This window comes from Metarhizium album (genome assembly GCF_000804445.1).
Source record: "Metarhizium album ARSEF 1941 chromosome Unknown scaffold_8, whole genome shotgun sequence".
In the NCBI taxonomy this organism is placed as follows: domain Eukaryota; kingdom Fungi; phylum Ascomycota; class Sordariomycetes; order Hypocreales; family Clavicipitaceae; genus Metarhizium; species Metarhizium album.
In genome coordinates, this window is record NW_024467582.1 from 856,798 (window position 1) to 883,410 (window position 26,613).

The 26,613-nt window shown below is 55.4% G+C and overlaps 1 protein-coding gene across 1 annotated transcript; it reads right to left on the reverse strand.

Moving 5' to 3' along the window:
• Window positions 1-21,392: 21,392 nt before the first annotated feature.
• MAM_04046 (glycerophosphodiester phosphodiesterase GDE1) lies at window positions 21,393-25,105 on the reverse strand (the record flags this gene model as incomplete). The annotated part of the gene is made up of 4 exons (XM_040822845.1): window positions 21,393-21,542; window positions 21,601-24,752; window positions 24,853-24,971; window positions 25,089-25,105. 4 exons carry the CDS (start codon window positions 25,103-25,105, stop codon window positions 21,393-21,395), a joined length of 3,438 nt encoding a protein of 1,145 aa, XP_040679351.1.
• Between the last annotated feature and the right edge of the window lie 1,508 nt (window positions 25,106-26,613).

Consider the following 26,613-nt stretch of genomic DNA (forward strand, 5'->3'; position numbering starts at 1 on the left):
CCCCCCCTCTGTGCGATTTCCCACCTGCGCATCTCTGTTTCCTCAAATCCGCCGAACCGAGCCCGGCCAGGGGTGGAAACTGCGGACAAGGGAAGAGGGCGTTCACTTCTCAGACAACAGGCAGGACCACAGTCTCCGGAGGCAGACAAGACATGCCAGCACGCTGCCAATAGAGGGGCTTGGTCTAGCACGGCAGCCTCCCAAGGAAAGAAGAAAATAACCTAAAACCAGGCCAAGCAACTGCCGTCAGCTAACATTGCAATATTTCCCTACGCTGACAAGCTAGCAGCTAACCAAGACTCGCCAGTCCATGGAACCGCATGGCAAAGCCGTCGGGGCCATGTGCGGGCGTATCATACCGCCTTCGTTTAAGCAAAGTCAACGGCCGCCGTCGAGGTAGTCGAAATGGCCAGTCCCAGTCGCGGCCTGGCCTAGCGACGGGCTCTGTTATGGCCCGTCTATTTCGTACTCGGTTCGCCACCGAGTAAATTTTCTCTATTGATGCCATGCCATGCCATGCCGCAATATCAAGCCTGCTGCTACTTCTCTCCACGTACTTGGTGACAGGGAACTGGGCGGCGGGATGCCACTCAACGGCGTCCAAGCACGTACCGCAGCTTGTCTCGTGCTTCCGCATCCCCAATATCCGTTTTCAAGCCGACTGCACCGACAGCTGCAGCGGCACCTTCCGCTGGGCTCCCATGGAGGAGGTGCCATATTAGGATTAGCTCCAAATACATGCGACCCGTCTAGGCAAGATGTGGTCCCAGGTGATGTGCAACGCCAATTAACTGGCTGTGGTCCTGCCTCCTGCCGCGTCCGCCGCATCTCTCTGAGTGTGCCAGCCATACCAGGGTCTCCCTCTCAGCAAGTGCCTTTGGGGCGTCGTCTCCTTCGATGATGGGAAAAAAAAAAACAAAAAAAAAAAAAAAACCAAAAACCGGGGGAGGGTGAGATGGAGCGCGCCGGAACAAGTCCATCATCGCAGGCTACTCATATGATCAACTAGGAGACACAGGAAGATGGAGAAGCCCATTGTGCTATCAGAGGACGCCCTCTACCGGCAAGCTGATGACGGCGCGGCCGTCTCCCACAATATTCCCGCTGCCAGGCTGCATGTTCAATCACCAACCGACAGGGTCGGCCAGGCGTTGGCACGGCGCTGCGTCGAGCTTCAGGTGGAAGGGGACACGAGCAAACCAGCTTCCGCAGTCAGGTTTTGATGCTTGCGAGCAAGGTCACGCTGAGCAGTTGAGCAGTCCACATTATATGCATCGAGATGTCAAGACGGGACCTGGACAGCCAACAGTACGGCCGTATTACAAGCCTCCCAGGCGGTGGCACTACGACAAGACAGACATGCTCGTGCCTCGTACTGGCGGTGCAGCCCTCCAAGTTGGTCGTGCGCAGCATTTTCGGGACTTGGACTCGTCACCAAGCGGTTCGTGACTCGAGCAAATACTGGACCTGGCCAACCGCGCTAGTGCCTGCAAAAATCGAGACTTGGCCGCGCCGCGCAAGACCAGCCAGGTAGTTAGTTGGTTCATGCCGTGATTGCTTTGCTTTGCTCTGTGTGCTTGTCAGTGGCAAATGCAGCATGCAGCACGCAGGAGACCAATGGCGAAACTGGCAACTTGACGAAGCCGCATTCCATCTTTGCACCATGCACCATGCAGTAGTAGTCTCTTTCTCTCCCCGACTCTCTCTCCCCCTTTTACTATTTCTTCTTTATGGTCAGCCCGACCCAACTGCAGCATCAGAAAAGACGGGGCACCGACCACATCACTCACTCACTGTTTCTGGGGTCGTGTCCCGGAGTCCGGAGTTCTCGGCTGGAGCGGCTGGCTAGTGCTTCTAATGCTGCCAGCCGGTGCTAAATCACGAGCAGGCAGGCAGGCACGCAGACCGACAGGCGTCTTCCCAGAGACTTGCAGCGCTTGTTTGCATTTGACCTAGACAGGAACTTGGCGGCCCGCCGCTCGCCTGCTGCCATGTACCAGCTTTGACTTTTGGCTTTGCGCCGAGACGAACCAGCTCCAGTTCAGGTCGACGGGAATTCGTGCAAAACAATGTCAAGCACAATCCCTGCAAGAGGTTTGCCCTCATCAGCTTGCCCCTCGGCCAATGTTGACTCTTGATGGACACCTTGCTGCCTACACGAAGCCGTAGCAACGTATCGTCCATCGTCCAGACTCCATGGACGGTGGCTGCTTGCTTCACTGGACCATACCATATCGGAGCGACGAGCCAAAGTTAACTGGTCAGGTCAGTCGCCCTGGCCTGACTCGCGGCTGCCCACGGCATCGATCCAAAGGTAGCAATCACAGCTCAAGTCCACGAGGGTTAGCATACCATACCATACCTCGGCTTTCAATGGGACGACATTTTAACTGGTTCTCGTCGTTCCCGTTGCTTTTTCAGTCCCCCTTTTCAAACACGAAGCAGGTTTCTGAATCAGTGTCGTCTGGGCAAGGATGCCAGTAGTTCATCCGCTTCGTCCATTGAAGCTTGGACCTTGGCCTGGCCACGACGCCACGGCTCCCCGCAGTCTTCGTCAGAGGCGCACATGGCCCAGCGTCATCCGTTCATTACTGATAGTCGTTTGCTGTATACCCCAAACTCGAGCAATCTGCATGTAACTACATACGGAGTGCTCCGTACACGGTCGTCGACCACGTTGTGCATCACATTTCCACACTGTCACACCGAGCCGTCCTCCGTCGAAGCCATTGGCGACTGCCCGGTGCAGGTGCAAGCAAGCGAGGCTGCAAAGACGGAGTGCATCATTGCTCCTCCTACCCAAGCAACTAATACGTAGCCCTGATCCTAATTGCTGGGCCGTCACCGAGACATGAACCGCGTGGGATGGGATGGATGATGCAGAAGCGACGCGCCAGTTGAACCAACGTCGCCCATGCTCATTAAATTAATAAGCCGGTCGAAAGAGAAGCGCTCGCATATTTGGCATAATTTGCCAGACGGACCCACCACGCACACGGAGTTGGCGGGATGGATGACTCCGCGATCCGCTTCACCACGGCAAACTAAACTAACTACCAACTGCCTAGCCACCTAGGTAGTGGTCACTAGGGAGCACATGTCCTTTGGCTAGACACAGCGTGTTGCCTTGGCAGCCCACCTGAGCCGCGCTCCCATGTGTCCAAGTAAACGGCGGCTTTGCGATCTCGAGTCAGGCCAACGGGCTAGTGGCAGCACGGTGGCTAAACAAGACCAAATGGTTAGCCTCGCCCGGCTCCCAAGTTGTTTGATTGGAACAAAGTGCCGCTCACTCCATGCTTGTCAGGGGGTTGGATGCCGCAACTAGTTGGCGCCGTTGACGCAGTGGCCATGCAACAACAGTAGCAGCAGTAGTAGTAGTACTAGGACAGTCTACCGCTACCACTACCACTGCTTCGACTACTACGACTACGACTACTACGACTACGACTACTACGACCTAGTACGGCTGGTTTCTACAACTTATTGCAATGCCGTCTGTCTGGTGACGGATTGCAATTGGCATCCTCTCCCAATGTCCTTCTTTCCGGGGCTCTTGTTCCCTTGCTTGACAATCAACATGACGGACTGGCCGGCAGGCAGCCCAGTACGACTACTAGCTAGTACGGCTGGTTTCTACAACTTATTGCAATGCCGTCTGTCTGGTGACGGATTGCAATTGGCATCCTCTCCCAATGTCCTTCTTTCCGGGGCTCTTGTTCCCTTGCTTGACAATCAACATGACGGACTGGCCGGCAGGCAGCCCAGAAGACACAAGGCGTCACTATCCACTGTCACTGTCACTGCCCCCGGTTCCATTGCAGGAGCGGACTCCCGGGGCATTCCTGGCGTGCCGTTCCCGTCTGCTGTTGGTATGTTTGGCTTTATTCCCGGGCCCTGGGACCCCCGTTCTGAATCTTGACGGGACCAGATGCATTGCGCCGGACTTGGAACATAAGATGTCGTGGATTTGACCCGCGGTCAAAAGTCCGCGGTACTCCGAACAGAAGCATCTCGCCGTCGGCGACGCTATCAAAGGCAGGACCTCACTAGCCCGTTTTGCCCGTTTCCGTCGAAGTTGCCAGTGACAATATGGAGGATGCGCGCCCCTGGAGCGGTTCCAATACAGACCAGGCAGGGGTCGACGGGTGTTTCTGCTGCCCGCGACGTGCACCAAGGATCAACGACTAGGCGGTTTTTTCCTCCCCTTGGGTGTTTTCCTTGAGTCTACAGCCAGCTTGAGCTTGTGCTCTCGACAATGGGATGGACGCATGGCGTAGCCCTCAGCCCCTCCACAGTCTGAACGGATAATGAAATGACATCTCTGCGGTCTACATGAAACCCCATTCCAAGCGAGCGGCGGCTCTGACTGACGGCAAAGACGGAGAGTCTGCCCCCCCCCCTCCTCTGGTGGCCCGCGATGCAAAACACACGGCGTCTGTACTTGAATTGTATTTTTGGTAATTTTTTTGGCCGCGGCGCGCGGGGCCGGCGTGCACGAGAACCAGCCAGGCTCCATGGTTGATGCCTCATTGCTACACGTGACGAGTCATGTACGCAATGGCCATTGGCCGGTTGCACACATTTTTGCTGCACTCTTCCGAGCCGAGGGGCCAGGCCATTCTCGCCTGTGCCGGCGAGGGATTCACCAAGAAAGTATAAAGTCGGAAACTTAAAACGCTCCTCCCTCTTCCCCCAGCCAGTTGGTCTCGAGCCACGATTTGAGTGAGCGGCCTGACGGTTGACCCACACGCGACGAAGCGCCGTTTGGGAAACAAAAGCCGGGGGTGGCTACGGGTGCACGTCTGTCTGTCTCAGGACAAGGCGATGCCCGCGCTAGTGGGCAATAGGCAACGGGCGACCGTGTTTTCGGTTCGTCAGCGCTCCCCCGTCTCCCAGTTTGGCCCTTTTCGACTCGAAACAGCCAACCACCGCCACTGCCGCCGCCACGGCTAGTGAAGCATCTAGGCTCTCCTGGCCGATGGGCAACCCCACCAGGCCAGGCCGGTTGCCGGCACTTGGGGGGCTCCCCTAAGTTCCCTTCCCAGGGGCCCGGCTGGAAGGGTCCTTCGGCCGTGCAGCAGATTAGGCTGCTCAAGTGAAGAAATGGCCTTGCCATCATCGACTTGGACCTTGGAACGCGGGGAACCATTTCAGGCACCGAGCGAAATCTGTCTACTCCGTACTCTTGCTCTCTATGAGATGACGATCGTGGACGGGAGTTCTCGTGTTGGTGGTTGGCCAAGTCCCAGGCGAATATCCGAATATCAATCACCCCGCCGTCTCGATGCAATGCGACATTGCCGGGTGGTACTACTAGTAATTTGGACTTCTTTATCTATGCAAATTGCATAGGAGGGGACAAGGTCATGACGCGCGCATGTAGGAGATGAAGTCTCTTTCTTGGGCTTCTGGGTGCCCGGCGGCGGCGGCGGCGGCGGCGGCGGCGTTGGTGCCCTCATCGCGCTCTGCTTAACGACCAGACAAATGATGGCATAGTCGACGCCGTCGCAAGCCACCGGTCACGGCCGCCACAGCACTTCGTACCGGGTTTCGCGTCACGGTCCATGGATGGGGTGCCTTGTTGCCCGGAGAGACAAAGTGGTTGGTCTTGTCCTCGTTTGCTGCGCTTGCCTGCCGCGCCCCTCGAGTCTAGTTTCGATGCGGTGTCGAAAGCCGAGTCTGATTCGCAGGGCGGATGGAGCTTGGTGCTTTTCTTTCGGCTGCATCATGGATGGGAATGCCGAAAATCAAACGGTTCAACGGTTCACGTGAACCGGCGCCGCCTGTGGAGTGTGGAGGCCACTCGCAGCGCAGCGCCACCTGGAGGGAGCAACTAAGTACGGAGTACGTACATGGGAAATTGCCGTTGTGGCTTCCACGCCGCAGCTCCAACTTGGCTGGGAGCCAGCCACAGAGGGTTTGCTTTCTCGGGAAAAAGTCTATTCCGAAGGTGTCCCTCACGACTTGGGACGTGGACGTGGACAAAGTTTATCAAAAACACACCAAGAAAAGGGAGAGGGGGACACGGAAATGAGACGACGACGGTGGTCACGACAGCAACTGCGCTGGAGGGAAAGACGAGAGGCCAGTTGCGTATGTGGTTGCCTGTAAAGGGCTGTCAAGCCACATGACGATGGGGGCACCAAGGAGACCTAAACTCCAGCAGTGCCCAACTTGACTCACCGCAATGCAACGCCGTCTCGTCTCGTCTCGTCCCGTCTCGTCTCGTCTCGTCTCGTCTGGCCTGACCTCGCCTCGTCTCGTCGGGTGCCCGAACGGCAGCTCAGCGCAGGCTCCAGAGTCCATCCAGACAGACGGTGACGGTCCGTCGTCATGAATGACTGAGAAGGCACCGGAGCCCAACACCACCCCCCCCCATACGACGCAGCAGATGGACCGAGTAAGATAAAACTGTCTCGGAAAGGAAAGGAGGCAACAAGACGGAGGAAAAAAGGCTGGCCTTTTGGCACATTATTACGTACGGCCCGCACGCACGCACATGATGGACTCGGCGCAAATTGCGAGACATGGCAATCTTGGCGGCCCCCAGAAATGCCGCCCGTCTCAAGGAGCGGCGCCCGTCTCGTCCAGCTGACTCGGACCAGACGACGAGGCCGAGATTGGACCAGCCCAGTAGTAGTTGTCAAGTACGGACCCGGGCCCGGCGAGCAGTCCCGCCAACGCCCAAGTCTCGACGGCAGCGCACCCCGTGCAGGAGTAGGCTGGCAAGTTCTTGCACTTTGGCTAGCTCTACCACGGTAACATGCCCTGCACGTGGCCCCCACGATCAAACGTGTCTCCAGCCAGAATTCTACCGGGGCACTACGGGGGACTACTGGGCACCTTTTGACTGCACCCGTACGTACTTACTTGCCTACCTACTTGGGCACGGCAACCAGACAGAGCGCAACAACTAGGGCAGCAGCTAAAAAAAAAAAACCAGCGAATAAAGGGCAAACAAGGGGCAAAAGAGCAACGCCAAGAACATAGCGCTGGCACCCCCACGACCACGAGTTCACGACAAGCCGGGAGCTACGCGGATCACAATGCAGCCAGCACCACCAGCTCTTCGCTAGGCTCCCGTCGTCCCGCCAGGGAGGGGAGGGGTGCCATGTCGCATCTTGCCACGGAGCACGGAGCACGGAGCACGGAGCACGGAGCACGGAGCACGGAGCACGGGGCACGGGGCGCGGAGCACGGAGCAGCGAGGTGTTGCTTGACACGGGCGTCGATCCGATCTTCCCGGCAGTCACGCACGCACGGCCGGCGCAAAGGGGACGGTCCCTGGGCCCGGGGGCTCTGTCTGCCGTACCTAGAGGACGGGGGCTCATCCAACGACGCGGCATATGTTGTGTGATTTTTTTTATTTTTTTTTATTTTTTTTATTTTTCTTGTCGACGACCGCATCGCCGCCCATCAGACGCACGCTGTATCCTGTATCTGACGCTATTGGCCCGTGGGGGGCTGTGCTGACGAGCCGGTTGATGCTGATTCGACGTGGGCGGCGGGTTTGGTTTTTTTTATTTTTGGCCCTCCACTCGTAGTGTTTCGAGCCAACGGGCGGAGACGTCTAGCGTCTAGCTCTTCTTGTCGACTTGGGACGAAAGGGGCCCGGGGTTCGGGGGGGGCGGCCAAAGGGTCAGCGGGCGCCGACTGGCAGAGTTCCAAGGTAGTCTGACTAGTTGGTTGGCTAGTCGCGGGAAAACAAGTTCTACCTGGACTCGACCGAATCCCATTACGTGTACGGAGTATCGGCCAAGCCGGGCCATGCATTAATTTAATCGTTTGCGACTCGTGAGGACGAACCGCGCCAGCCGCAGACCTTGCACATACGTCACTTGCATACCAGGGCTGCGCGACCGCGTGGGGGGAAAAAAAGAGGGGGGCCTAGCCAATATAACGAAAGTGAAAAGGGAAAATTAAGACAGAAGAACCAATATAGAGAATTTAGATCAACTCTATTGCACTGCACTTCCATGCTACATGCATGCATGGGACTTCCAGGCTGCAAACGAAACTAGAGGTAAAAATAAAAAATAAAACAGGCAAAAAAAAAAAAAAAAAAAAAAAAAAAAAAAAAAAAAGAAAAAAAAAAAAAAAAAAAAAAAAAAGGAGAGGAAAGGGAGAGACAGAGAAAAAGAGAGACAGACACGACAGGCAGAGACGGAAAAGGACTGGCGGCCCCCGAGTTGGCCGCCTCCAAGCCATCTTCATCCAGCCATGGCCGGGCCTGTAGAAAGTAGAAATGACCCTGGCCCCAACTTTTGCCTTTTGTGGCTCATCGGCCAACTCGCCCAAGTACCGAGACACTGGGAACACATCCGCCGCCGCCGCCTTCTCCATGACGTCTAGCACGTACATGACGTTACATGCAGTTGCCTACTCACCCAAGTTCCTCCTACCTGTGGGCTGCTGGTAGCACCGCTGAGGCTGACCCGGGACCACGGCTGCACCTTGGACGGTACTAGCATCAGGTACCGTTGCACACCGTTTGCGTGCAGGACGGACTGTCGCCGGTCGTCGACCATGACAGTGTCGGGTAACTTATGTGGTGGGCACGTCGGCCATGGCTGGCAATGGCGAAACTCGGCGCGTCGCTCCACGTACCGAGTATGGCGATGCGGCTGTCGGCAGGCTCCCGGTGGCATGCAGGCGTGCATTCCCACCGTCTCTGGCCTTGCCAGGCAGGCAGACGCAATGGTTGACTGGGGGTCATGTCGAGACGTAGGTAGGTAGGTACATACTTGCAGTAAGTTACTCATTCGTACCTGGACACGTACCCGCATGCTGCAGAGTGCATGCTGACCGGCGCACTAGTCTGGTGATCGGTCGGTTCTAGTTAAATCTTTCAGCTGGCCCTGCAATGTAGACCGACTAATATCGGGAGTAGCAGCGTTGGGGGCGGGCCAGGAAATTTGGCAGATCAACTCCTGCTTCACGTCAAGCATGGATGGCTCCTCGGGGAGCGGCAAACCAGATGGGCAAATAGGGGCTGTTCCTCTGCCCGACAATGCCGTTCTGCCGCGGCTGCACTTATCAGCGACACATGTACTCCGTAGACTCGTCGTGTACGGAGGTAAGGGGCATGCGCCCACATGCAATCCTCTGCAAGAGCCCATGTTCTTCTGTGCAGGGATCCGGGGTCAGGGAAAGCAACGGCCTTTGGCATGGCGTGTACTCCGTAGCCCGTTTGCCCATCATCCACGTACTATCTGCCTGCCAGCACACGGCCGATGCGGAGTTGGGATCTGGTACCGCCGATGCGAAGCAGGGATCTGCGCGGCAGCGAGCAGGCATCTTGACCAACATCAACCCACAGCCACAGAGCTGTTGGTCCTTCCAGGACGTGAACTCGTGAAAATGGCCATCAACCCGGGTTGTTCTCAGATTCACATGCCTGCAGCTGTCCCACGGGTTGACAGTTGCGTAAACTTAAAAAATTAAAATTAAAAAATAAAACTGGTGCAAGGCACCAAAGTTGAAATGGTTTCGCGTTCCGGCGAGAGTATCATCATGCCGGGTCGTAGCAATTTAAATTGCCCCCCTCTCGGAGGGGCAGGACACACATTACAAGATTTCGACCGTCTTGTTTCCGAAATGACGAGGCGTTTTTCGTCTCCAATCGGCGGCCAGTCTCCTATCGTAGTCACAAACAAAAATTTTGTGCGTGCATGTCAGGCAAGCAACTGCGCCTGAGTGCATTTCGCAGTCGGACGGCCTCGTAGTACGTACTCTGGGCGGACCCCAGTTTCAGGTCCATGTGAAGAGAAATGATGAGGAGAGTCTGCAACTTACATGAGTTACTTTGTCCATCAGGGACGCGGTGTTACGGGATACACTGCGAGGTGGTGGTCTTGCGAGTACTTCGAAAACGATGGCTGACCTTGCTTTCAGGTTGCTCACCTTGCTATTTGCTCGCCTTGACATCTGCTCACGCTCCAGATGTGTGCTTTTCGCATGTAGAGCTTATCTATCGTCGTGCTCTCGACACAAGTTGCCTTGCTCTTTGGGGAGCAACAACCCCCCGGTGCCTCCAGCGAGCATTTGGGACAAGCACTCGTTGGCTGATTGACGCATGTATGTGTCGACTCGCCTATCGCAACCTGATCTCTGTAATAACGCATCGTGTGTGGCTTGCGCCACCGGGAAACTGTATTGAAGAACTGTTCAAGCCGTCAAACGCCGAGACATGGACTCTACAGCGACCCTTGGATGCAGGGACGGTGAAGAAGGTTGAGCCAGCAGCCAGCCAGGTACGGAGCAGGAAGGAAAAAAAAAGGCTATGCAAATTGCACCCCACAAGTTACAACGCTACCGCGACTTAGGGTTAGGGCTTCAGGGCTGGCAAAAGCCGGAGGTACCTGATCAGGCCAGGCAAGTACGTACCTAGTTACTGGCAGCGTCCCACTGTGATATGTGATATGTGGCGTCTGGTGCCTTGCTCGAAACCCTGATTCCTCGATTGGTGAACCGTTGGGGAGCACCGCCCAACCACTGCTGCTACTGCGACTTGTCGTGTGTTACGCACCTTCGCCCCTCCCAAAATTTACTCCCTGACTGACTGAGAGGAATTTCCGCCCAGGAACTTTGGCATCATCCTCTTGGTCAAATCTCATTCAATCCGGTCGGGGTCTGTTACACTTGGCCCCGTAGAATTCACTCCCTGACTGAGAGGAATTTCCGCCCAGTAACTTTGGCATCATCCTCTTGGTCAAATCTCATATCTCATTCAATCCGGTCGGGTCTGTTACACTTGGCCCCGTTGCTCTCCCCGAGTCATGCTGGCGACGGAATGGTTGAGTTTGTCGGGCCACCCACCACTGCTCTAGCCCTTGGCGCTTTCCCTGGCAAGTCTGGCTGTATCAGTAGAATTTGCTAAGCCAAACACGACGGCCTTCAAAAAGACTGCACGCCAAGTGTGACCGGCACAGACATGTTGAAACACTGGTTTGAAGGTACGTACGCACGTATAGTGGCTGCCACGTGTTTTCTGGTGCGCGGCCTCACGCGGCTTCCCTTCTGAAACGTCGCCCTAGTCAAGGCGTGCTCCACGACACTAGGACGGGGACAACCTGGCTGGAGAAGTCTGTGTGTACATGAACCGGGACGCGGCGTTTACCCGGCACAAGGAGGCCGCGTTCAGGCCGTGCTTCCTCCGGCTCTCGGTTGTCGACCGAGTAACTGCATGGTTGTTGGCCCCAAGGGTTGCAGGCACCTGCTGTCACTGGCATCCCGGCCACGTCTCTTCGGACGCAGGAAGACTTGCATGCAGAGAGAGAGAGAGTTCTGTGTTTCGCCTTGGCCGTTGCTGTCAGCTGCCCAAACCGGCACGCAACGTACTGAGGTAGGCGTGCCAGCCCTGGACAGCCCTGGACTCCTGGAGCATACGTACTACGTTAAGTAACTAGTGCCTAAAAAAAACCACGGGCGGGTATGCAGGTACAGTGAGCACGGTCCAACTGTTCCTCCATCTCGTCCAGGTGCCCAAGTACCCGTCTATCGTACTGAGGACTTTGGGTAAGTACTCAAGTACCTAAGTAGGTAGGTACCTACCTACTTAAGTAGGTACGTACCCGGGTATTCCGTACCCAAAACCACTCGTCACCAAGCCGAGACAATTCAATTTTGAGACGAGATGACTACGTCTCTTCCGCTGCTGCACAGAGGAAATCACAAGGTGACCCTCCAGACGCAGCCACTTGCCTGATACTCCACAGCATGACACCGGGTTTTGTTCGTGTCAAGAAAGCGCATAACACCGGAAGCTACGTCCGTCACGCGGAGGATTTTTTTTTAGCATCGCTGCTGTGTGACTGGAGTTCGGTTCCTCCATCGTGCCCCACAGGGAAGGGTTGGTCCACGGTAGTTCGTATCGGCTATCGTCCTGGCCGGATCGTGGTGGCTGCCAAGTACCCCCGCAGGTACCTATGTACCTCATGTGCTCGCCTACCGCCGCGAAGGTCGGCCATGCACAGCAGTCATTATTGGCGACTGGGAGAGTGGTTGACGGTTGGTCTCGCACATACCTACTTGGTAGGTCAAGTACCTAGGCACGTAGTACACTGCGTCTGTGGGTGCTGAACTGAGCAAGCCCACGTCGATGTGACGGCTACGGACTCGCACCGGGTGCATACGTACATGCCACCGGAATCGACGGGGGTGAAGCAGGAACGCTGACGACCTTTGCGGCGACGGAGCCGGCCATCTCAACAGCGGCACGTCACGTGACGTCTGCATTCGTGCCGTTACGCGATACGCGATGATGGAAACAGGTTGTTGGAAAGCTTAAAAACATGACGCCCGCGGCGTCTCGGCCTTTACAGAGGAGTTCATACTTATCCCACGTACGTAGTACTTGATTGAGTAGGGTTCAGGGGACGGGAGCAGTAAAAATGGCGTGACTCCACAGCGGGTTCTCCGGGCGTCTGGCATCGAATGGCTGCCCAATCGCATTTCACTGTCATTTGCATCCACACTGACAAGCTCAAGCCACAAGGCGACGACGGACCACATGGAATTATGTATACGCTCATCAGGAAAACAAAGTCGGCTTGAGACGCATCGCGTCGTCCACAAAAGGGGGGGATAAACAAGCGTAGACTTCACCCATGATGGTCGGAGCTGTCACGTCTCGGCCTTGGCGCCCTCCGTCGCACACGTACGCGTAACGCCTCACACATTCTTCACTTCACATCATGTCGGCCCAAAGAAGATAGGGCTGAAGAGCTCGTACGGAAGGAACCGACATCTGCTGCGAACTGTGGGTTAAATCCCCGGCCGCGGGTTCCGAATGCCGAATGTGTGCCAGCAGCATTATCGCCGCCGGTGGGAGAAGGCCGCATACGGAGTACATGGCACGGTATCCAATGCGGAGTAGTAATAAAACGATGGTATTATTATTGCAGGGCGTTTCACCTGAGGCCTGGCGAGACGCGCCGAGATGCGTCTGTCCAGTGGTGGGCGTGAGACTTTGCCTAGGCGAGGCTGCCCGTTCAGGCCACACTAACTACTTAATGTACTACAACTACGGAGTACGGAGTAGAGGTTGCCCAGCTGAACAAGCATCGGTGTCACCTCATAATAAGTTCACTTGGCACTGGCACAGCCTCGGTCCAGCGCGAACTGGTCTGGTCACCTCCGCAAGCCGTTGTGGGTTGTGGGTTGTGGGTTGTGGTTTGCGTCCTGTGTGGTGGCTGCAGACTAGCCCTGCAGCGTCGCGTCATACGTGCCTGCCTAGGCACGCACACGCACACGCACACGCACACGCACAACGCACAACGCACAACGCACAGCGCACAGCGCACAGCGCACAGCACAAAGGGGTCAGGCTGCGGGGGGTGTGTTTCCGAGTCGTTTCGCAGTTGTTATTAGCGCCTCTCCGTCGATGTCATGGCCGGCGCCATTTCCTGGGACCACATGCAGTCTGGTCGACTCTCTTCGCCGGCCGATTTCTTAGTATAATCGACCAACCCTTGCCGACTCCAAGTCACGCCACAAATGTTCTGACAGCTTTCCAATTCAACGCCGCCCGCAGGCGCCGATCCTCGAAACTAAGCAAGCGCAAGCCTCGTTGACTTGTTCAAATGTTACAGGCCGCGCAGGCATCCGTACGCTGGCAGGTTAGGGAAGGGGCAGCTCAGCCGAGTGCCCACAACGCCACAGCAGACCCAAGCCCAAAAGGACCGTCCAGACTGGCTGGCACATGGCACGGCAATCGCTTGGTACCGCTGCATCGCCTTATCGGAGATTCAGACGCACACTAGTCGTTGTAGCAGTACTCCGTACCGGTACGTACTGGCACCGCGCACAGATGTCCGGACGCCCCGCCCGAGCTGCGTCCCACCAGCCTCATCCATGCTATCGGATCCGACTTGAACTTGGGAGATTTTGGATCCCCTGGCCTCACGTGATTGCCCGTGGCCGCCGCCTCCCCTTCCACTTCCACTTCCGCTTCCGCTTCCGCTTCCCACCACGACGATTCTTCGGAAAGTGTGGAATGTTTCCTGATCGACATCTTGACGTGGGGAAATCACTACCCAACTAGTATCAAAATGCAACCCAATACAGCTGCCTCTGAATGGCGATAGGTTGCCGAGTGGTAACAGCAGCAAACCTCTTGTCGTCAAAAACGCCCTTGGCAGGCGTATTTGTTCCCCCCCCCCGGTATCACTCCACTATTCATCCTCGATTCGATCGATTCCCCCTCCTGGGAGAATCTAGTACTAGTCCTCTGCAGCAAGTTGTCAGGAAGCGTCATCGTGTGTGTGGACCCCAGGCGGTGGCGATTGTGGGTTTTTGTTGAGCAGCAACGTGAGGTGCGCACCTCCATGTCCAAACAGCAAATGGGCTCCGCTTCCGAGTATTTTGAGACTGCCTTGGACAAGCTGACAGGTATCAGAAAGGGTAAGACGGCAAGGCATCGGAAAGTACCGGTGCAGATACGATGATGCACAATCCTTTGCCCGGCCGAATGAATATGTCTGTCACCTTGTTTGACTTTCCGAGGCACTCGACATGTCTTGACCACCAAATGGGAATTGGCCCGCCGCGAGTCAGCGTCCGGAAACCCGTCCCAACACTCCCTTCAGTCGATCCAAAGTATCAACATTCACCTGGTGGCGCAATCCAGCCCGCCTCACACGCCGTCATCCAGTCTGTCTATCGCAATATGCTACCACTTGGGCCATCCAGCACTGCCATGATGCGCTAGTTGGTGGAATCTAATCCTACAAGCTTGGTACTTCCTATCCCGCCGGCTTTGATAGAATTATTATTGCCGTCAGTTGGGGCTTTTTTGGCGTCATTCACGCCAGCATCGGATCGGCCAACTGCTTCTTCGGCCAACGTCGAACCCAAAACCCGTGGCGGGAGCCTTTTATTGCCAATTACTATCGGCGAGTTCTTCGCTAGCAACCTGTTCGTCGGCATTGAGCTGGGCTGGTTGGGTTTGATGCCAGGAACCAGTGGGTGCTTACTAACGGTGGGTTATCTCTATTGTTTCTCAGAGACAAAGATTTGGGAAGATGGACAAGGGACCCTGAACGTCGCGGCTGAGCCTTGGCTAGCTGAGCTGTTGGAGTGGAAATTTCCTGCTTTCAAACTAACAAGGTTGCGGTGAGAGTACGACTGTGACTTTCGGTACCTGAACCAAGCTGTTGCATGCTCCGTCAGACGCTATTGAGCACGCGTTATAGCTGCCAAGGGCGTATGGTAAGATGGTAAAGACGTCTGTATTATTGTCTGATTGTCTGACAGTTCCTTGCTGTTTGATTTCGCGCACACATTTATCTTGCCGTCTTTCTGGCAATGTGCCATCACCAGGACACCTTACATTTCCGTCACTTGTCATGTGGTTATCGTTTGTTTGATGGCTACAAAGCTGGTATCATGATGGCCTGAGAGGATGGCCGTGATGCACTTGGTTTATGCTGTCTTGTGTCCGTTTTTCCAACGCGGCGAGGAATAGTAAATGGTAGTCGGTGATTGCTTTGTTCATATTCATGTTGGAAGATTGTGCCGCCCAATGTTTCGCCTTGACCATGATGGCGTGACCAGCTTCTGAAACTCGCACGCATGCATTCACAGAAAAAAATCCCACTGACGAGTTTTGACAGCCATACCCGGTAACGCGCTGGCAACATCTCCCCATGGCCCATTCGGCCACGGTCTCGACGCAGTCATCATGGAACCAGTCCCGTGTTGAGGCGACACCTCATGCTTCTGTTTCCGGACATTGGTGGCAACAGCAACTCATTCGCCAGATGATACAGACCTTGGGCGTGAGTATTGTCTGTCCAGCCTCTCAGTGCTCAGGGTTTGAACATGATGGCGTGGCGGCCGATTCGCGTGGCAAGAATATGCATCAGCAATCCCCAGAATCCCAACTTTGTTTGTCTACTCAGCTTTCACCGCTTGTATAAGACAGATATAGTACTGAAGTCATTGGGCATGCGGGCTCGTCACTCATGTTACACGGCAGCAGATCTATGCAAGGTGTGACAGGAGACCTCGACCTCACACGGAGCACAGGGGCTGCATTGCATACCTCATTTGTCATCGGCAAACTTGCGCCCATTTCAACTCCAATTAGGGCCAATGAAAAGCAATTCGGATGCAATCCAGACCGGTGTGGGGTCGGAGTTGAGATTTCCATCATGCACAACAGGCGCCTCAACTGTCGTGAGGTCTCGTTTTGCAGGATTTTTTTTTTTTGTTCCGGGGGGGAGGGGGCCAAGAATTCGCGCAAGAGAAAGCTAGTATTTGCCGGCAAGCATTGAATTTTTTTCCAATGAAGAGATTCACTGATATCATTAGCTAATTGATTACCCAGTGAAACGCCTCCCATCCGATCCGGGTCATGCCAACGATCGAACGCTGGAGACTACTGTCTTCTCCTGTGGGCTTGCACGCAATTTGCCAGGTAATTCTGCATATCCATCCTAGTTACTCGTGCCTGTTTCGTCTGACTAAGCCTTACGAAAAGGTGCCATTGTCGTTTGTTTCCAGATGAGGGTATTCCGAACATGTACAGTGCAAGTACATCATCACAAGCCAGAGCAGACAGGTAGGCCTCTCTTGAAGTACATGTCTCATGGAATTCCGAGCGTGAAATTGACATGGCCCGTGGTGTCTGCTGCTTCACCACAGGCTTCCAGGGCGTCCTCCTCCTCTGCGCTACGAGGAGATTTCGCAATATATTTCGGAACATCAAGTCCGTCGCCTGCTCACAACTGGACTCACAGATGCAGTTTCTGTTTCAAGTCCAGAAAGAGTTGACCGGTCAACAGCAAAGGCCTTGCACGCTCATCCCAAGTTGGCCTGCATGATGCAGCCGGCAGACATGTCACACCGCAGAAGTTGATCGGGGGACTCGCCGACAGTTGTTGTCGATGTTCTTGACCGGTCACTATCCGTGTGCAACGGAGCCTGCATGCCCGTCGTCGCAAGGACCGAGGCGGATATTCCAGAGGTTTGTCATGGATAAAGGAGCGAAGATGCAGGGGCTAACCCTAGTTGAGGCAGGCTACCAAGGCACAGGTGACTGGGACTTGAACAGGCTTGCCCCGTGCAGGTGCTGCGCTCACAGTCATGTCGGGGACTACCTCGGACATTTCAGTTCGAGGGCGTGTTGTAGTTCTGCTGGCGTAAGCGACGGTGATTTTGCGGCATCTCGAGACATGGCTGGCTGGCTGGCTGGCCGGCAGTCTGGATGGTAATTACCAATGAGCCATAAGGCGGCAAGCAGGCCTTGGTTCTGATGTCGTGGCGCCATGATCCGACACTCACATGACAGAGGATGTGAGCGCTCCAACCGAGGAACCAACTGTGACTGTACGTCTTTCTATTCCAGACTTGCAAGGACTAGACGCCTCCTCGGTATGGACTTTTCACAACCTGCGATGCCAAACAGCGCCATTTTCAACTACGGACAATGAATGTGCCAACTTGGCGTTGGCAGCGATGCGCAGCCCAGCTCTGAAGTGCTGTTTCGCCAAGAGGCAGACGTGCACCTGACGCTCTGGAGTCGAAAGAGCTGTCAGCGACGACCCTGCCAAAGATGGCATCGCTGTGCCTTGGAAGACGTGCCGGGAATTTGGTGCAACTACGAGGTGCGACTCGGGACGCCTCGGCATCTGCGCCTCGTCGGCTGGATTGTGATGCCAACCACAGCCAGCCGCGTAGACGTCGTCAACAGAACAAAACGCCGAAGAAGCTACGCAGCATGCCGACACTGTTGTCAGCGGTCGCCGAGTGTTTTGGACGGGGACGACAAGAGAAACTCGGAGAAACTGGCGACTTGCAACGCGCGCAAGTTGGAAAAAGTATGCGACACACGCAGGCTTCAGCAGCGTGATGCAAGAAACATGCGGCGGCATGGTATTCAAAACTGACGGCAATGTGATGGCTCACACTGTAGGCAAAAAATGAAGGCTGGCTGGCTGAGAGGGGACGGAGTACGGAGTTCAGTACAGCATGGACGAGGCACGACGGGCTCCCTGGGCCTTGTTCAGCCTGGCCCTGCTCTTCATTACCCGGACTTGCGGTCTTGTGGTCCTGGATGGCGCGGGAAAATGACAGGTGATGGGCCGGGCCGGGGCCGGGGCCGGGACCGGGACCGCAACCGGGAGTTGCGGTAGCATCCGCCTTTGCATTGCTTTGCAAGATGCTGCGAACCAGTGCAGTGAGAGGGCAGCGAGCAGCGCGGAATGGCGGCAGAACGACATCCGTCGTGTGGCCCTGGCGACGGACGAGGCAGCCCCCTTTTCCCTCACCTCAGGCCCGCACCCAACCCATCCGTGGACGGCAAAAGCAAAAGTCGGACCAATACGATTTCAAAGACTTGCCCGCAGAAGCAGGAGCTGTGGATGGCAAAAGCAGGGAGGGGTGCACTGCACGACTGAACAAAATGACCCATGACGACGTCTTCTTGCAGGCCTGGCCAAGATGTTGGGGTGCCGCCACCCGTGCCGAGAAACTGGCCGTCCGGCTTGCTGACCTGCATACACATGGGTGGTTCGGGGCATGCAGCATGGAGTAGGTGGCAGCGGCACTACTGTATGCTCGGTATGTGTGCATCTGACACATGTCGGCTTCCTTTTCTTCTGTCTTGGGCTCTCGCATGGGTTTCTCATGCCGGCACGGCATGCCCTGCCCATGCGGCTTTCCCACCCCCGCGGCGCCGCGACGGGCTGACGTGTCGAGGAGCGCGTTGGAATCACTCTGATATTGGAGGATTCGTTTCTTGGGATCCGGCGTGGAAGGACCTCTTGTTGTCCGGCAAAACAAAGCCAGCAGCCCCCAGTCGCCGTCTCGATGCAGCGAGCGAGCTGAACAAGGACGCTGGCCGAGAACAGGGCTCGGAACCATGGCACGGCGTCCTCGGCACCACGCGTGCCACGTCAGGCACCGGTCAAACAGGAAGGACGAACGTCTCCAATGCCCAACGTGGTCTCTCGTCGGGACGCCCACGGCCCATGGGGGAGAGCGCGACGTTGGCCGCTCCACGACGATGATGCACGCGCCCCGTCTCTGCCGTCGACGAAATACCCATCGTCTCACGAGGGAGACACAGCATGGTGACACGGAAAGATGCTCGGGACGACCAGACTAGCCTAAGTTATTGTCAGACGGTGTGCTCCACGGTGGCCCGCGGCACGGAGCATATTCAGAGACGCCGCCGTCACAAAGCCAGCACCGACTGACTGACTGCCACGACCGCGGTCCATGGCCACGAGCTGTCTGTCACATCCGAACACTGCAACCCACATCCCTGCTGGAACGCGTCTTTGACTGATTTTCTTTTTCCTTTTCCTTTTCCTTTTCCTTTTCGCCTGCTGCGTCTTGCCGTGCATTGGGCTGCAGCGCGCCCGTACTGCGCGTACGTGCGCATGTATGTGTGTCTGTATGTGCGTACGTACACAACGCCGCAGCGTCCGTGGCAACAAGTCCAGATACTCTCAACCGTTGTATCTTTTCAGCAGCTCCAGGTACCTGGCCTGGACATTGCAGCACCCACACACCCTCCCTTGTTTTGGAGGCCTTCCCCAACTGCGCCGGCATCGTGTCGGCCTGCGCGAGGGAGGTTGAAGCTTAGACGGCGGGTCGACGGATGCATGGCAAAGTCCATGGACGCAAAAAGGGCATCAAAGGACTCCCTGCGGGCAGGCTGGTAACAACGATCCGGCCGCGACAAGTCTGGATGACTTGACACGGACTCCCAGCAAGCAGCGCGCCAGTAGCGGTGGTCGGTGTCAAGTTTTCGAATGACGGGGTACCAGGCGCGGGACCCGTCGCTCCTCTGCTCAACGTTGCGGGTTGGGCTGGTTGGACGTTGACATTGTCGTTCATGTCGACCCTGTCAGATGATGCCTGCCTACTCGAGATTCGGGACGACGAGGCAGCCTGCGCCTTGGCAGCATGCGTGTAGGCGTGTGGCGAGCAAGTGCTTGCCCGGCCCGGTGCGGGAACGTGGTCACCTGAAGACGGAAAGAAGGGGGTGTCGGGGTTCCGGGGCCCGTCTGGTTCGGAGACGGCGTTGGCGATGCCAAAAGGACGTTGGACGTTCGTCGACGTTCGTCGAGGTCCGTGGACAGCCACGGGCCCTTGGACGACGAGGCGAGGCCACCGTCGACTCAAGACGACATGCGTGTCGGCAATGCCACAAACATGCCTGCAGGGACTCCGCGGGGGGGAACCGCCATTCTTGTAGAAAATAAAAGTAAAACAAAAAATAGACAAAAACATCCCCAACCGTCAAAGCCACCCCCAAACTAAACCAGCACGTCTCGCTTCTCCACAGTAAAGAAAACGAAACAAAACACACCCAACCCGCCAAGCACGGCCCAGCCCGCGCTCGACGAGCCGAGCAAGCAGGACGTGCAGAGCAAGGAAGAAGCAGAACAAGGGGAATAAACACTCCGGAATCAGAATCAAACCCCCGCAAGCTTCTCGACGTCACCCCAACCCACAACGCCCATTCACAGCCCGTCACCATCCCGATCCGGAAGCCGACTCGAAGCAATTCCAGCTCGCCATGGGTACGTCGGTCCTCGATTCCCTCCATCACGGCCGCCACGGCCAGCGCCCAACCGCCCCGAGACATTCAACGTGGGAGGCCATGACGCAGCCCCAACGACGCAATGTAGGTCTTGGATTCATTTTGACCACATGCACGCACTCGGCCGAGAGACGTCGCAGACCGCTGCTGCTGCGCGTCGGCGCCTGAACCTCTCCGCCCCCCGGTGACGGGAGTCGTGGTTTGATGATGGATTGATGCATCGTGTCGTGCACCTTGCCTGGCTGACTCTTTTTGGCTGCACGGGTTGCCCAGAACGGTATTCAAACCCCCGTCATACGAGCAAGGGTGTGTGTGTGTGTGTGCGCGTGTGTGTGTGTGTGCCAAACAAGTTCCTGGCTGGCTGCATGCGTCTGCCTAGTAAAGTGCCAACAACCCATTACCGCCGAATACGGGTCATGCCAGCTGACGATATTCCCAAGCTCCATTTCTCTTCGCCGTGCGCCTCGGCTTGATGCGTCGCTGCTGCTGCTGCCGCTGCTGCTGCTGCCGCTGCTGCTGCTTTGGTGTCGGATGCTCAGACGCCCATGACTGACTGAGCTTTGGTTTACATGATGGTCTCGGTGATGCTTGACCATCATTGCAGCCACTCGCAACAGCGACACTTCAACAACTCATCAGGCTCTCAAGGTATACCTGTCGGCCAGGCAGGTCAAACTGTCATCGTCCATCCACGGTTGACTTTGGCGATTGTGAAGTTGTTCAAGGAACAAGTTCCCTCATGTGCCTGCCGAAAAAATTCTATTTGCCCTTTGCATATCGCTTCTTAGAGTAGCCTACATCGAGCTGCCTCGATTGGGTGAATGGGTATATATCTTTAATTTGCTTCCATGCCAAGTTTCAATGTGTCCTCCGATGTGGGTGAGCCATCGGATCCGTCGCCAGTCGATTCCCCGCTCGTAAGACCCTTTCGGATGGCTAGGACGCTGTCGACGATGACGGCGTCTATGCCTTCCTTTACTTGTCTCTGTACAGCAATCAATACAAATTCCACCCTTCAACGAGGGGCGGACAAGAGAGCATACCTGAACCATGAGGGGATCGTTATTCAAAACGCCGTAACTGACGCAAACTAAGCCAATTTCCTTGACCACCCTGACCAAACGGGGGCTGTTGATCAACGGCTCCGCGGCAGACACGATGCCCAGCAGATTCCACCGGCTGGCGAATCGAATGGCCTCCTGCAGAGATGACGCGCGAATATCGCCCACAGGGCTACAACCCGCGTCCGTCAGGAACAGAATAGGTATAGAAGGCTGCTTGAAGCTGAGGCACAGACAGATGTCCGGGTTGAAGGAGCTGAAGATGATGTGCCGGTTTCCCACCAAATCATACACCTTGGACAAGACTGTATCACAGAATGAGTTGAGCTCGACCGCGTACGTGTCCATTTCGTGCGCCTCGCTCTCGTGAAGCATGGGATACTTGAGCTCCATATTGAATCCAATCTCCTCTGGCAATTGGCGGAACAAGTCTTCCAAGGTGGCAAAGGGGGCTTGAATAAAGTTTCCTCGAGAGTTGGCCTTGTATCCCTTCGCCTTAAAATCCCTAGTATGTTTCATGCGTTCCTCCATCTGTTCATTTCCGGTCCCAGCATACCCCATGGACAAGGAGCGTTTGGGCGGCGCGAAGCTGCTGCTCCGGGGTCGGACGGTAAGATCATCAAGGCTGTCTCTGTTGGCTCCATTCTTATGTGCCCGATCCCTGGCCCGGTCGGGGTTGATGTGGAGAAACTGTTCCAACGTGAGGGTGTGTACTGGAGCATCGATGCCCGTCTCGCTGACAAGAAAGTCGTGATAAATGACAGGCACGTGATCTTTGGTCAACTGCACGTCGAATTCAACGTATTGGGCGCCAAGATTGGCAGCGGCGATGAATGATGGCAGAGTGTTCTCTCCAAGCTGCAGTGACTTGTTGGAAGTGAGATTCTTGCCCAGGCCTCGATGGCCAATCAGCATGGTCGATGAGAGCTTTCTCCAGTACGTCTGTCGCGATGTAATCTCAATATTGGGATGGGAGAAGGGCGTAATGACGAGGAAGTTGAAATTGACAGTGCCAATGACTTCCAGGTTGCTGGACACGATAGGCACGCACACGTCTCCTTGTAGATTCATGCGCCGAGAACCAATGGTCGGCTTTACTGATGAGAGCATGGCAACGGCACGGCCAATCTTGTTCTTCTCGCTTCCCGAATAGGTTGGGATAATGTCAAACAACAGTGTGACCTTGGTTGTGTCAACTGTCTTGAAAACAATTGGTTCCGTTGAGATACCCTCGTGAACTGGAAGATCGATGGTGGTTGGGTCGCCGTGAGCACCATTGGCACTCACAACTACGGAAAGTGCCGTGTCCAACTGAGTGCTGTGAGCCTCGGCGAGAGGAACACTGTCAAGGTGAATAGCTTCTGTAGCTTTTCGAATGTCCATTGTTCCTAGACTCACGAGCACCAAGCTCTCATCGGTGAGGTAGCGATGTCCAAAAGTCTTGACAGGCTCGGCGGGGCGCGGCGTATTGCTGTTTGGCACATTGGAGCGCCTTCCATCGATGGACGAGTTCTCTGGCGGGTTCGACTGCTGCATACCCTGTGCGACTCTCGCAACAGCCTCCTCCTCGTTCGTGTGAGCAGCTAGAAAACGAGCGATATCCATGTGTCCACGGAGCGCAGCGTGTTCCTTGGCCGTCCAACCCGACGCGTCGGGCCGGGAAACGTCGGCGCCAGCGTCAACGAGAAGCTGTACAACACAGAGTGACCCATCGACGGCCGCCACATGGAGAGGCGTCCAGGAGTAAGAGTTTTCGGCAACCTCGATGTCGGCTTTTTGCGAGTTGCTTCCACGGAGAATAATGCGGGCACAGGCTTCGTGGCTGAATCTAGCCGCAATGTGCAAGGCAGTCTCGCCCGTCTTATCCGTCCAATTGATGTCTACACCTGCGTCAACAAGCATTTGAACAATTGGCTCGTAGTTGGACTTTGTGGCCAAGGCCAGGGAGGCACCGGATTTTGGTATGGTCTTTCGAATCTGAACCTTGGCTTCGCTGCTTCCCTGCCAATTCTCCCCTTGAAGCAGTGCCTTCGTAGTCAATGGATGGCCCCCAATAACACTCAGGTGAAGTGGTGCAAAGCCATCACTGTCATGCCATTCGGGAGCATCAATGCCGTCCTTGGCGTCAAACTGGTTCCAGTCCTGCATGTATTTCATAATGATTTGGCAGACAACAACAAATCCAAACTGGGCAGCATAATGCAAAGGAAGACGCCCAAGGGAGTCGCGACCCATCAAAGCCAAACGCTGGCTTTGGCCAAGTTGATCTAGAAGGAAAATAAGTAGTTGTACCGCTTCGTCATTTGCTGAAAGGAGATTGGATTCCCTGGTGTTGATGGCCTTGACAGGAACGGCAGAAGACACCGCCGGCTGCAGGTGCCGATCATCTTGTGCCGAAGACTTTGTACGACCAATGTGAATGACTAGTCGATGGATGCAGTTTCGGCCATTGATGTCGTCTGGCTCGTCCAAATCCTTTGCTTGGGTGAGAAGGTAAGTGATGCACTGCCTAGAACGGGCAGAGATGGATCGCTGAAGCAGATTGAGCAGCAACGTTTGAGCAGAGGAGTCCTGGCCGATATTGGCGTCTGCGAGTCCACATTTCAGTGATGAGACGTCATCACTGCGAACAGCATGATCCAGAATGTCCAGCTGGTCCTGTGGCAAGTTGGACATTGCCTTGGCGGAAGCACGACCGAGTGAGCGAGTAGAGCGGTCAGACTTGGAATCGTCAATTTGGCGGGCATCGCTAAGGACAGATAACCAGCGATTGATCTCAGCAAGCAATCTGCCAATGTTCCCGTCTTTGGCAAACTGCTTCGGGTCAACCTTGGTAGAGATGTAACGATGTTGATAGGAAATCTGCGGGACTCTCTTATCAAGTTTCTTGGTAATCTTGACAAAACCCCTGCGGTTGATCTCACCAAACCATTGCAGATTTCTCAGCTGTGTTCGTAATTCGAGCAAGGCGCCCATAACCTCCTCAACCTCATCCTGATCGAGAGTGGCAACGACGTCGGGAACGCGGCCATAGCGATTGTGGAGTATGTTCAACCGCCGGCATGCCTCGGCAAATTTCTTGTTGTAGAAAGAGTCGACATCTTCGAGATTACGGTCGAGGGCGAAGAAGAGTTCTGCAAGGGTCACGAGTTAGGGGACCCGGGGGTTGAAAAGACCCGCCAAAGGCATTCTTCTCGCTCTGAAGTACGAGGTTGTATAGCAAAAGAAGCCCACCTGCTGGATCTACCGTTTCCCCATTGCTTGCTTTCTGGGCCAGGGCTTTGACGAGTTTCTTGAGGCCCTTGTAGTTGATGTACGAGGCCGCCCACTCAGGGACCTGGTTGCGCGGAAGGCTTTGCGAGTTGCGCAAAGCCAAGCGCCAGTCTCAGTGACTCTGCCCGCTCCAAGTTTCTTTTTCTTTTGGAGTTTGGAGTTTGGAGTGGGAAAACGGGAATCCTGGGAAAACTCACTTCCTGCCAAACTTCATCCTATTGACAGTGCTGTCCTCCGCTTCAGGGAATCTTCTTTCTCTAGTCGCGCGCTCTCCCCACAGGTACCTCTTGAGCCGCCGTGTTACAGGGCCAAGTCCGCTTGGCGACTCGCAGACTCTCTGGCTTACCCCTGGTGGTGAACCCCTTGTGTTCCGTTGTCAGCCCCTGAACTCAGTGACTGAGCAGGACCAGGCCGGGCAGCGAATGATGGGGACGGGAACACGTCGAGTGGCGGGACAGGATCAAGTGCAAGATGCAGGAAAAAGGAGGAGCAGGAACGAAACGAAGAACCAAAATACCAGCCGAGAAAAGTCGCTTCAACGAATGACAAGATGCAATGATGGACGGCGACTCCCGAGTGCAGACCGAATTGGTGGTGGAGAGGGAGATGGACCCGAAAGGTCGCGTGATGGTCACCCGTGTCTTGAAACCCCCCAAACTATTGTTACGACAGCTGTTAGTTTTTTCTGTTGATTGACGACGGCATCGTGAGACGAGCCCATCAAATATAGGTGGCGTCCACAATGCCAAGCGCTTGAGAGGAGTAGGGGTTCGCTCGCTACCACTTTTTCGTCGTTCCGCGTCTGGCGTATGGTATGTTGCCTGTTGTTGTCTATCGTCCCGTAACAAATTTAAATGATGGGCAGTGACATCGGGACCAATTCATGGCACCTTCACAGGATGGGGAAGCAAAACAAAAACGCCATTGGAGTTGTGTGCCTCGTATGGACCTGACCCGGATTTTAAAGAAATTTCAACCTTGGCCCTCATCCATGCGTGAGAAAGCGAATGGAGATGTGGGGAAGTCATAACATGCTTCGGGGTTGATGGCATAGACACGAGGAGCAAGAACAAAGAATGAACGAGCCTCAAAAGAGTGGATGATGCGTCGTCAGACGGTCATTATGCGAGATTTTTTTTACTTGTTCGCGTACGGAGTAAGGCCAGCTGGCGACAGGTGCGAGGAAAGAAGGAGAGGGGAGGAGAGAGGCCTCGGGGCGTGTGCCTATCCGCCTCGTCCTTGAGGTGGCTCTCGAGTCTCAGCATTCTAACTTTTGAGCTCCTCCAACCACTTCCGGCTGCCGATTGGTGTCCGTGGACCAGGACCAGCATCTGACTGGACCAAGGCTGACACTCAGAGTTTCCCAAGATGCCAACGATATTTTCTCCCTCCAACGCCTCATCGACGACTCTCGCACCAATCCCAATTGCAAATTCCACCAACGTGTCTTGCAGGGTCTTCCTGTATTGATTGACACGCGCTGACTGCTGAGGGCCATACGGAGTACAACCTGAAGGAATCCGACATCTGACTCATCACGTCTCCGTTTCTGTTGACCCTACTACGAACTACCTACTTAAGTACCTAGGTAGCAAATTGCAGTCACATGTGGAGCCTCACATACTAGTTATGTCCGCTTCCGTGTGACCCAGTGCACAGTGCAGTAATGAGTATACTTACTGTACATATATCGATAATAAATGGCACAACTACTCCGTACAT